The following is a 13,652-nucleotide window of genomic DNA, read 5'->3' as shown; positions in this document are numbered from 1 at the left end:
TTTATTTCACCAACAACATTTGTATATTAGCTGAATTTGAACATTCCTGCTTTTCAAATTGATGTTCACATTTATGGTGAAATGAAGAAAAGTAGGAAAATGCTTTGTGCATGACAAGAAAGATACCATTAAAATAGCATTTGTCACATGTTTATCAAATTACAAATTTAAAAATACTTCATTGAAGAATCTATCAAGAAAAAGTTGCATAAAATGTTAAATTGAATACTTAAGTACCACTAATCCTGGAGAACCAGCTGGTCACCAAAAATGGTTAGTGTGTAGTAAAATTCAAGCGAAAGGAATCATATATCATTTGTTATATTGCAACTGTGCTACAATTAAGATTTTGTTGATAAAGGTTTTAAAAATGAAAATTGTTGACAACTAAACAATCCTCTCAGAGTTAAAACCTACACACTCAAGAAATAAATTTAAAGAGTGAAATAAAACAGGAGAAAGAAAATGCTAAACAATTAATCTCATTTCAAAGTTATATTTGCAGATTAATTAACAAATACTTTATTCACCTTATGTAATTAAGATTAAATATAAAGTTAACACATTTTCAACAAAAACAGAATAACTTCAAAAACAACAGTAGCATAAAATAGATATAAACATGCTTTTTAAATTAAATAGATTGAATTTTCAGAAAAAAATTGCTATAAAGATAAAATAAAAGGGAAAACAATAATAAAAAGCATATTATAATAATATATCTATTGATTAGTAAATTTAAGGAACTATTCATATTTCACATAATTTTAATTGCAGTTAAAATAACGATCCAAATAATAACTTCAATGCATAACTTTAATATACATTTTTATTGATACATTATGTACAAATCCATAGAAGATTGCAAAATATTTTATGTATAGAGATGTTTGTTTATATGGATATATATTATTTCAAAATCAACAATATTCACATTTCATAACACAAAGATATGCAGTATAATGATTTCAAGCAAAACAGAAGCACAATCTTTTAGAATGACAATTTTAATTTCATTGTTTTATTTTAAATTAAAACAAAATATAAAATACCATCTTTCCATTATATTTTACATAGCAGCAATGCAAGTTGAATTGTCTAATGCTGAATTGTTTTTAAAGATTTATCTAAAAAATTGAATTTAACATTTGAGATTTTGAAAAATTAGATTTTAATTATTCTAAGAATAGTCACAACATTTACTATTCAAAATAAAACAATCCTTAAAATTAGCAATTTTAAGAAGATTCAGTTTTACATAGAAAATATTAATTTTTTTTCTTCCATTGAACTAAATTTTTGATTCTTTCTGAATTGCAACAGATTAAAAACGAAAATCATTTGAAAAAAGTATGATTTTATAGATCATGCTTTTAAGAAGTAAATTACATTTATTAGAGAAGTGCAATGATAAGTAAACATATTTATATGATCCTTTCAACAGCGTGATACTAATTCACTAATCTTATAGTAATGAAAGTTTTACGGAGCAAAAGCCATTTTGGGAAGCAGCAAGTTTTACTAGCATTGTAAATAGATTTATTTTTTTATATTACAATGAATTTAAATTAAAAGATTCAATCTTAATAATGAACTATTTAGCTTCTTAAACTAGAGATTTTTATTGAACAAATAAAAATTGAAATTAGATAGCCGTGAACCTTTTGACTGTAGAAATCAATTCACACCATATGAAAGCGGTATGAAAAGAATTAAGAAAAATGAAATAAACATGTATATATTAAATAAAACCTTTCATTCATATAAAAATTGACATTGTTATGTCTTAGTGTTAGAACAATTTTTTTTTGTTTAATTTTTCTATTATAATTTACAACCAGAAGATCAATTTTAATATGAAAGAGAGGTTATTTAGTGTCGGAATTTCAGACCAAAAAGAAGAAGAAAAAAGAAAAAAAAAGAGTTAGTTAAAGATAAAAGGAGATTAATTTTTTTAGAGATACAGTGCAAAGACTTGGTTGTATGGGATGCATCATAATGAAAGTTACTTTTCAAGCAATTTGAACTAGATTCAAATGCATTTTATTGATTTTTATTACTTTAAAGCAATATCAGCTAATTGCTCTTTGGATATTTTTTTAATTGCCATTTCTTGTTAGCCACTAATTTTCAATGACTTTTAAAATTTTAAAAGCTCCTATTAAAAATCGAAAGACAATAGAAAAAAAAAATTGAACAAGTTCGTAATAATTTTTTTTCTGTATATTTCATATTACATATTAGATTTTTGAAAAAGGAAATATGTCTAACTTTGTAAAAAGTAGACAGATTTTACAATTGAAACATTTGGAGTAAAACATCAATATCACCTAATTAAATAATCATCTTTGGGAATTAAAATATAATTTCAATGTTACTAGTTTTATAAGATAAGACAAATAAATAGCTAATAATAATTTCAACTTTTTTTCCATTATTATAATTCAGATTCAGTAGAAAGATGAATTAACTTTTAAATGTTGGTGTATTATCAAGAGTACAGATCTATTAATTACTTAAATATATATTTGTGATAAACAGACTTTGAAAATATTCATAAATGCCAATGATCTATCATATAAATTTAACAAAAATTGAAGGGGCAAACAAACTCAATATTTTATTAATCTCAACAATGTAAGAGTATTAATTAGCAATCATGTTTGTTTTAAAAATATTTTTAAATTGCATCGATTGGAGTGGAAAAATACTACTATTCAGTTGAATTTTGTAGAACCAAAAGTAAAAATATACATAATGAAAGTCATTAATAAGTATTAATGAATGGACAGTTAAATTAGGATGTAATAAAATGTCACAAGACCTTCAAGAAATCTCAATGAATGATTCTAGTTATCTATTATTAAAATTTACCTAGGCCAATTAAACATCCATTCACATATTAGGCAATATTTTTTCAAATATGAAGTCAATCTCAATGTTCAGAAAATAAGAGTAGACAATATAATGTGCAGCAATAAAACAGAATTTTTTTAATGAGTCAGAAAGAGAAATATATGAATATCAGCATGAAACAATTGGAATATGAAGATAAAATATTTGCAACTTATAATGGATGCTTGAAAAAAGTGTATATATATATAGGTACCATAAAATGTCCAGTTACTTGAAAGTGGAATTTTTGACTAAGACTTATGGTACTTTCTTGTAAGCATATCCTTTTTTTTTTTTTTAATCTTCTCCTTTTTCCTTTATTATATCAATCATTCTCTGAAATTCATTTAACCACACTTTTATTGTTTTAACTACTTAATCTAATACATAATGCTTAAGTGATTTTAAAATGCACACTTCTCTTCAATATAACTGCAATTTTTTGTAAAGTAATAATAATAAACTTTGCAGTGAATGTACATTGTTCATCAAATTATCTCACTGCTATTAATCAACATATCATGAGTTAAATAGTAGTCTTTTAACTTCTATATCACATTTTTCACAAACTTTGCTACTTCTAGAATAGAAAAATCCCTTGTTTTTACTGTTGTGCTCTATAATTAAAGATGTCGTAACTATATAGAACAAGAATATCCATAATAGCAAAATAAGTAAATATTTATAAGGCGTTAAGTATTAATTTTATAAATTAAAAAAAAAGAACAAACAATAAGTTAACAATTTGTGATTGCTTAGTAATAGCTTTCGAAATTCACATGCTTTCAAAATATCTATATATTTTTATTTCCAGTTCAGAAGAAATTTTGTCTTATAAATTTTAAATGAAGATTCTAAAATAAGGTAAATGCAGACAAATAGAGACAAATTTTATGATTAGTATACAAAAAATTAGTTTTAGGTTTCATAAATCTAACAAATATATTAAGCCAATGCATACTAAATCCATTATGACTTACCTGCACCTATATCATTGTGTAGAAATTTGGAAATTGCCATTCAAATTTAACAATTCTGTCCCCTCAATAGACTAGAGTTAAATAAAATATTAATGCACTGAATGACTCAAATCTTATATAAAAGGTATATTTTTTAAAAAAGCATATGTCGCGGGCTAATTGAAAAACTCAGCTTTTTACAAAGAGCATTTCCGTTTTATAATAATCTGGAGGCTTTCAACAGCTTTTGACATATTTATATATATTTCATTCAGTGAGAGCATACATTGGTGTGTCTATGTAAATTATTTTGAATGTGTACTGATAATTTAACTTTGATAAATCAAACTAAATAAATTTATTTTACACAGTGTTGATAATAATAATAAAACCATATTGAAAATAACTCAAATAATTATACTTCAAAAACATGTACAGAAAGAACTATATAAAATACATACATAAAACTTGATACAGTTTTAGCTTCTCAGGTCTCAATTAAAAATACTTTAAATACATCCATCATATTAATTTCAGATTAAGAATTTAATATCTGAAACATATTTTCATATTTAAAATTATTTTATTTAATTTTTTGAAAAATATTTGTCAAATTGATCCTTAACGGAATTCTCTCTGATACAACTTAGAAAAATATTTCCATTATTGATTTTAAAAGTCGAGAAACTATTTTAACTTTATATGTTCAAAATATTAAAATTATATACAAATATAATTTAAGAATTCTCATTGTAGTTTTTCTAAATATTTTTTATTCTTGAATTTTATTCAGGTAACAATTTGAAAAAATATTAAAAATAAATATAATAAACATGCCATAAAAATTTAAATAAAACTCGCACAGGAAAAAAAAAGCACAGGGAAAAACCATATTTATCACATGAATATTAAATATTTTGATTAACTAAAAAAATTCAAACAAAGGGTATCATTTCAGATTTATATCATTTTTTCCTTATAAGCAAGGAAATTTTTTAAAAGATAAAATTAAATAGATGAGCAATGCATATGACAAAGTACAAAAAGAGAAAGTAATTTTCAGTATTCAAAAATTTAAGAATAAAGAAACATTTCAAATCTGATCAGAAATAAATTTTGTATTTTTGAAGAGTCATTATGTAACAAAAAAAATTTTTTTTTTCATTCTTTTAAAATACAGCATATGATGTAGAATATGGGAATCAATAACAAATAACAAATTTTGGAAATGGCACATAGAAAACTGCAATAACAGATTAACAATATAAAATTCTTATAAACTTTGTAACAACAATAATTTGAAAATGGAGTTTAAAATTTAATTCCAAGATTGGTAAAGTGAAATACTTTTTTTAAAAAATGATAAAAATAAAAATCACATTTCCTATTAATAATGGAATGTTTAGTATAAATTTTAATGTTTTATAATCACATAAGAATAAACTTAAAACTAAAAATAAACAATAATGAAATTTTATTTGTTCAAGAAGCAAGAGAAAGTATCATACTTCAAATAAGAATAATACTTAAACTGTCTAAATTTGTGCCTGTCTGTGCCACAAATTAAAAAATTTCATCTAAAGGACACAGATATTTCAATTATGTTTCTTGTGCATTTAAAATCCAGGATGTGGAATAGAACAAAATCTCACTTTTATAATTATCTTACTATTAAAAGACAAAATTAACAATTCAGATCATAACATTTTAATAAAATGACCATAATGGCCTTGAACACATGACTAGCAGGTAGTAGGACAACTGGGTACCTCTTGTTTGCATAGATGAACGTAACTTTGTTTCATATTACAGATAGATGTCTTCAACTCTCTTCCGAGCTGAAATCTTTTTCCCTTTGTCTTTTTAATTATATTACAGTCAATCTAACTTTCAATATTAGTTCATTTCATTTTAAAAAGCTTCTTGAACTTGTCATCAAACTGCTTAAATTATATAAAGAAGCTTAAGACAGAGCTTGTTTACTTCTAGTGAGATCTGGGAATAAAGATTTGATATTTAATACAATATATAAAAGCCAAATAAAAAGAAACAGTAGTTCTAAACAAATTAGTGAAAAATTAATAAATGAATATTAAGTTGAATAAAAATAGCATTTTATTTTAAATAAACAGTAAAGTGAAAAGAATTAACATTAGATGAAATCTAATGTTAATTTTTATAACATAGATTTTATAGCATTTTAGTAAATGCTACAAAATAAAAATTTTTTAATATACAAGATATTTTAGCTTAATATCAAACTATAAAAAGAGACAAATCTTTTCAATTGCATTTTAACATAGATAATTTATTAATAATTTTTTTAAATTTATTTATGTTCTTACATGATCCTAACATTTCAGAATGATTATTAAGATATTTGTAAAATTAATTATTCCATTTCAAAAGGCCAAATGCAAATAAAGTTGAAACCTGATAAGAAAATGTAAGATTAGCTCTCTATCCCCTATTTCAAATTAGATGAAAATTAGCATCATGATGATAATTTGCTAACATCACTCAAAAGAATAAAAAATTTAAATATATATCAATAATTTCATAAATTTGAATGTAATAAAATAGTAAATTTAAAAATTAACTACAAATTTTTTAGAAATCTCTTCAAATTCCTTTCCATAAAAGTCTGAATAAAATAAAGCAATATTTTTTAATGTGCAAATTTCCTAAATGCAAAAAAAAAAAAAAAAAAAAAAAAAAAAATCCAAGCAATAATGAAACAAATATGATGAATGAATGGATCTAGGAATAAAAGAGAAAAATATACTGCATCTATTGTAACTATGGTCCAAGAGTTTATTTCTAAACTGTTAGGAACAGTCAGCATGAAGAATGTTTTGAATGAGGTTAAAAATTATATTTTAAGCAATTTCAGTAAATTAAAAAAAAAAAAATTGCGCAATTTTTATTTTCTTTATTTTAAGCAATCAATCTTGCAGAAATTATAGTTAATTGGATAGATGATCTTTGAGATAGCCATTGAAATTTCTTAAAATCATCTAAAATAAAGTTTCATAACTTAATTAGTTTTGATTGAAAAATAATAACTTTTTTTTTCTCCTTAAAATGTTAGTAGTGTGTTAAGAATATTTTACTAAATAAAATTAATAGGATTAGAGAATTGTATAAAAATTTAATTTTGTAATTTTTTTACAATGCATTTATTGACTTAAGGCATATTAAATATAAGTCTTCAAAATCAATTAAAATATTTTTCTACCTGAAAGTGTAAGTATTTTTACAGGTTTAGAAATCAGTTATTGAGTCACAATCAGAGTAGATACTCTCTATATAAATGATTTAAATAAATCATGTATTTTAAATACCTTTAACACACTTTTATGCTGCATGAAAAGTGCTCAATAAAGCTGCATCTACAGGCTCCACACAGGAGGGACATGTAAAGGATCTCATCAACCAATCATCTATACATGAAGTATGATATATATGTAAACATGGCAAATAACGGATAGAATCTCCAAACAATAAGTCACCCATGCAGATGGGACATCTAAAGAAAGGAGTGAGTTAAATAACACTTCAAATAACACACTAGAACAATATTTCTCTTGATAAAGAATGTAAGTGGTTTCAAAGAATGATTTTATATATGAATAGAAATAACACACTTAATCAAAATGGCATACTTCCACAAATTTAATTTTTTTACAGTCATACAATGTAAGGCAATCATTAAATATCATGCACTAGCATACCAGTAGGAAGAAAAAAAAAAAAGATTACATTGGCAGAAAGAGAATATTTAATTTTTTGAAGGAAAAACAGCTACCAGTAAGATGGAAAAGTGGTTTAAAAGAAGAATGACACATTATTTTCTAGTGTATCTATTGTTTTATATATATATGTATCTAGAATATTATGTTAAATATAAATGACAGTATTAAATATAATATTTGTCAAAATTTATCTTGAATAAGCCCACAGCATCTATAATATATAGGTAAAACTAAAACTAAAAGTATTACCTATTAATTTGAAAGAGATAGCTAGTCCAAAGCATTAAACAATCAGTAAAAATGATATAGAAATATCTTTTCAATGAAATTAAATTGTAAAGATTATTTTAATTAAATAACTGAACCATTAGAAAATAAATATATAAGTTGTATATCTGCAATATGAAATCTATGTACTTTCAATAAAATATAAAGTTGACAATAGGAAAAAAAATGATGGAAATAAAAATTTTAAATGTATTTATAATATTTTCCTCTCTCTCTTTTTTTTTTCTTTCAAGCTAAATAACAAGTGTTAATTTTTCAAGTGATCACCCTCATAATAAAATGAGGATAATTTTCCATTTTTCAAACAAAGAAAATCTATGGAATAAAACAAGAGGAAATAAATATTTTTTTCTAAAATTTATAGTTATTATAAAATATGATGAATATTAATTCAGTTTCAAATACAGATAAGTATTTTTTCGAATGCCTGAAAAAGTTTATTATTACTAGAAAGTGTATGCATGTTTTTAAAATTATTAGACACAATATGCACTTAATTTGTGATAATCCCTTACATTATATTATATAGTAATGAGTCAAGAAATGAATGTAATATTGATGGTATGAAAAAGCAATTATTTGATTTATTGATTCAACACAAAAATTTGAAGCTACAAGGACGGGATAAATGAATTTTGAAACTAAACTTATTTCCCCTGCAACAATCTGAACTAACCTTACCAATCAGGCAAAACAATAATATACATCATAGAACATATTTTTATTTAAAATGTATATGGATATTTATGTAAATTCTATAATTTTAAAACACAGAACTCGCACATTTTATCATTAGCATGTTTTTTTAATTCTAAAATGTCTATATTTTAAATGCAATATAAAATGCATTTGAAGAAATATCCATGTTTTATTAGCGAATATAACTTACCTGTATTTTGGTGAGAATTTTTAAACTTCAGACATTTTTTTAATTATTTTGTTGTCTTATTCAAACTAAAATAATATGTTCAACAAATTTATTTTTAAAACATCCATATTTTCATCTAGCACCATCATCTCCAAACATAATTTCGATCAAAAATCAGATGGTGACGTAGCATAAAACTAAATACTAACTGTACAGCAATAAATTAAAATTTCTCTGAAAATTTCATATCTTACAACTAATGCTATACTTCTGATAATCAACAACTGTTCAAGTCAACTATATTTTCCAATTTGTGGAAGAAAAATTTTAAGTCATTTTCAAAGCAGAAATCTATATTTCAATCTCTTGACATAATTTATTATTAAAAGAAACCCATCATGTGATGGATTGCTCCAAAATCCTGCATTATTAAACATGGTTCAAAAGAAACTAAAATTTTACTCGTACATTAAAATGGTAAAAGGTCTGCTTTTAATGATTCTGAATTATATTCATACAATATTGACATAATTTAGAACAAATTCAAAAATTCTCACTTAAAAGAATAAAAAGTAATGATAATTATAGCACATTATTGTAATAATTTTTTTTGAGTAACTATATACAGACATTCTTTATTCTTATTTTTATTATGGAATGTACATCAAAATTAAATTCTTATTATTGAGTTTATTATAATATTTTATATAATCTTAATCTAATGGATAAAGATTACAATGGTTATATTAATAATAGACTTTTCCTTGACTTTTAAGGAAGTCTGAAAAGAATTGTGTGTGCATGTGTATATATATATATATATATTACAGGAAATTTTTACCATGACAAAAAGATCCCACGGTCAACTCCAAATCACAATGCAAAATTATGCACAGAATTGTAAAACTATTAATAAAACTAACATTGAATATTATGATATTTAAAACTGGCATTATTTAGTGTAAGAAATTACAGGCTTTAGATATACTCAGCACAAGATAGTGTGTAAAGATTTTAATAAGAGCATTCAAATTGTCAAACATAATAAAACATACTCTTTAGTTTTATTACTTCCATCATACATTCCAGTAGGAAGTTGTTGGATAAAACCTATTCTCTTGGCAATTTTAACCTGTTCATCTTCAGTTAATTGAGAAATAGGTCTTCCAATATTTGGCGATACAAAAAATACTGGTTCTGGAGGCCGTTCCTGAAAAAAAAGTTATTTAATTGAAGTTAAAAATAAAAACTGCAAAAATAACTGCTTGTTTTTATTTTTATTAGCTATTATTCAAAATTATTTACATTTGCTTTATACTTTATTTTCATTTGAATAGTTAAAATAATGAATTATTTTAAAATTAAATAAGTTGTAGTAAAAAACAGCTATACATGGAAGTTATACTTCTTTATTTTATTAATATATTAATAGTAAAAATATAATGAATATTTTGTTGCAATAAGAAAGTATTAAGTTCCAACAGTAGCTAATAAACTCAAATAAATATGCAGAATATTGCAGCTTCCAGTACCTAAGCATAATACAATTTCTTCAAGCATAAAAATAACTGGAGCACTTAATCCATAATTTTTTTTAAGAGTTTATTAAAAATCCTTATTACATTTTTTTTAAAGACCATATATTTCTTTGTTTACAGCAAGAATTTTTGGAACCTTTTTAAACTTAAACTATGGAGGTTAAATATACAAAAATTACCATACCTATGAAATAAAAATAATTTGTTTAAGTCTTAAACATATTTTTTAAAAAAATCTATGAATAACAATAATAAGTTTGAATTGTATTTTTTTTTTCATTACATTTTTTTTGAGCCAGAATTAAATAAATAATAAGGAGATATAACTGAGAAAGCCAAAGCTGAAGGGAAGATAAAGGAAGGGAAGAAATAAATACATTAAATCTAAAAAATTTTCTCTTATGTAACAGGTTCAGTACAATATTCCATTAAAAGCTGAATTCATCAAAAAATCTAAACTGAAAACAAAACACTAGTGAATAATCAGTGGAGTAGGCAATAGAGAATAATAAGTAGTAGTATAGTAATAGATCAATTATGAAAGTCATGATTTTCATCAAATTGATATTAAATAATTTGATTGAAAAATTCTCCATATTAAATTGATCTATAACAACATTAAATTTATTATAAATTATCTTATTAGGTTAGCTGCAAATCTGGTGATCTTTAAAAGAATATAATATTATACTTAATTATTTAGTATAATATTATACTAAAACATAATATAATATAAAAAATTAAAAGTCTCAATAATTATTTTGATGAAAGTAAGATATGAGTATAATTATTCAGTAAGATATGAATTATTAAGACTTGCACAGAAATATAAAAAAAGGATTAATGGTTTTAAGACAGACTCAGAAAACACATCTCTATTAGTGAATAGAATCCCCGAATTCTTTTAAAGTTTTTAATTCATGATAATATATATTCTGAAATAATTTTTTCCTAAAATTTATTACCAAGGAATGCTATTCCTAGATGAGAAAATATTAAAATAATGTATTACCACTAAGAATACACAAGTGTACAAAATTTGAAATCTCAAGTACATCAGAAAACTTTTGATTATAATATTTCATCTTTACAAAAAAAACAAGCGAAATTAAATAAAAGCATGTAAAAATACCTCAATTGGTGTTGGCGGAGATGACGATGAATCTTGGTCTAAATGCTCAGGCAGAAGTGTGTCATCCTCAGGAGAGGAAGCACACAGCCTTAGGCAATTCCCCATAATAATACTTCAGTAAGATATGAATAATTTGGTCCAGGGTAACTAGCTTCAAACACTTTCATCTCCTTAACAAAAGGCACAGTAAGTTTATGAGCATAACTTGTGACACAACCTAATAAGAAAAAACTATAATTATACTTCCAAATTATTAAAGTTATAAATATGATTCAAATTTATTCAGGAACTACTTTTATAAAGTTCTATTATTTTTGATTAAAATGGAAATCTTTTAAAATTTTTTGGGCCCATATCCAGTACAGTAAGCAATTTTAATTCAGTTATGCTTTAGAAATATCAAACTTTAGATTTAAAATAACAAAGTGCTTTACTTAAATAAAGTTTGAATAAATTTTATTATAATAACAATCAGTTAAAAATATTTACTAGAATAACAATCTGCAAATGAAAAAAAAAATGAAAAAAAGGAAAAGGTTACTACGATATTTTTTTATTAAATAACTTTAAATGAAATAGATATGTTTTTCTTCATCTTCAAAAGCATTTTTATTTTGGGAAAAAATTCTTTTGATTCAATAGCATTCACCTAGAGTGGTTATATTTCTATATCTCTGAAAGAACCTGATTCTATTCAACAATATGTCCCTGGGTTACTGAATAAGTAATTCAAATAAATAATAATTATGCAAAGATAAAGAAAAAAATAACTGATTACATAGAAATATTCTTACTTTTTAAAAATGCACCCATCTTTATAATATGATACCATCTCATATTTATAATACAGATATAATTTTAAATAAAAAAAAATTAATGCAAAATACATTCTTAAAAATTAAAACAAAAACGTTTTCGTAGGCATAATTCTCAAAGGCATAAGAATACTGTATTTCAATCTTTTTATATTGTCTAAAGTTAGTGAAATAAAGCCCTTATTTACATAAGGACTCTGAACTCATATTCAAGTTATTGATCCTTTTTTTTTCTATTATTATATAAAGATATATTCAGTGTCTATAAGCATTATGACAAAGAAAAGGAGAATAACCTATTTGTTATAAAAATGAAATGATACACAAGTTTGGGAAAGACTGTAATAAAAAAGAAAATAGTAATACACACTAATTTTTAATATTTTTTTTGTCATGCCGGGAGTGGATAATATATAGAAACTATTAATAAAAATAATACAATAAAAAAAAGCCAAAATGCTAACTAACTTTAGAGAGCAAAAGATTTAAATTTAATACAAATCTGTATTTTCTAATAATGTGTAAAATATTTATTAAAAAAAATACAAACATTCAGATCTCAAAAATTAAAAATAATTTGAATGTTATAAAAAAATTGCATGAAATTTGAAAAAAGAAAAAAATTTTAGGACAAAAACTATGCACTGATATAGTATTAATTACATAAAAAAACCCAAAAGAAAAAAAATATTAGAAAACACTTTTATTGAAAAGAATGCATAATTCATATGCTTAAGTAAGCTGAAGGATATTAAGTAAAAACAGAAATAACAACAATGAGGAAAAAAGTCACAATTTGAAAAGGAATACAAATTAAAATAAATAATAATTAGAACCACCACATATTTGTTATTATTAATAATGTGAGTAACATATTGCATGCATAAATGTTAATGTAAACAAACATTACTGACGTTTGTTGTTATTAAAATGATCTTTGCTCAGCACAAACAAGCAGACGAGAGCAGATTGCGTCGAATTCGTCTGTCACATGCTTGCTGCCATATCAAGTAAAATAAGTAATAGTTAAATCATTTTAAGCAACTGAAAAACAATGAGATTATTTTTTAGTAAAAATATTTTTAGTATTTTTAAACTCCTTCTTTATATATCTTCATTTGAAAAAAGGGCATAAGAGGAATAAGTATTTAGTTAAAAAGTTCAAGTGTGACTGCATTTCAGTATCGAACCTCCTCCCCCTCCAAAATCTTAAGGTTTAAGGTAAGGTCTTTTCACTTATGCCATATTAAATTTTGGGAGGGGAGGAAATGTTGGCCCATGTAGCGCCACCGAATATAATTTACAATTCTGAAGACATTCTTAAAATAATAACCATGTAGTCTTAGGGGTGCTCATCTAAAATCTAATTTAATTTAATTTAAAAATTCGGACGAACATAATT

The 13,652-nt window shown here is 23.7% G+C and overlaps 1 protein-coding gene across 1 annotated transcript; it reads right to left on the bottom strand.

Moving 5' to 3' along the window:
• Positions 1-7,211: 7,211 nt before the first annotated feature.
• Positions 7,212-12,504, bottom strand: LOC129984377 (RING finger protein 11-like). The gene is made up of 4 exons (XM_056094247.1): positions 12,230-12,504; positions 11,436-11,652; positions 9,821-9,975; positions 7,212-7,383 (listed from the first exon to the last, which is right to left on the bottom strand). Exons 2-4 carry the CDS (start codon positions 11,538-11,540, stop codon positions 7,212-7,214), a joined length of 432 nt encoding a protein of 143 aa, XP_055950222.1. The 5' UTR covers positions 11,541-11,652; positions 12,230-12,504.
• Between the last annotated feature and the right edge of the window lie 1,148 nt (positions 12,505-13,652).

This window comes from Argiope bruennichi, chromosome 9, assembly GCF_947563725.1.
Source record: "Argiope bruennichi chromosome 9, qqArgBrue1.1, whole genome shotgun sequence".
Classification (NCBI taxonomy): Eukaryota; Metazoa; Arthropoda; class Arachnida; order Araneae; family Araneidae; genus Argiope; species Argiope bruennichi.
Note: the sequence above shows the minus strand (reverse complement) of the source record. Positions and strands in the feature narration are given on the sequence as shown.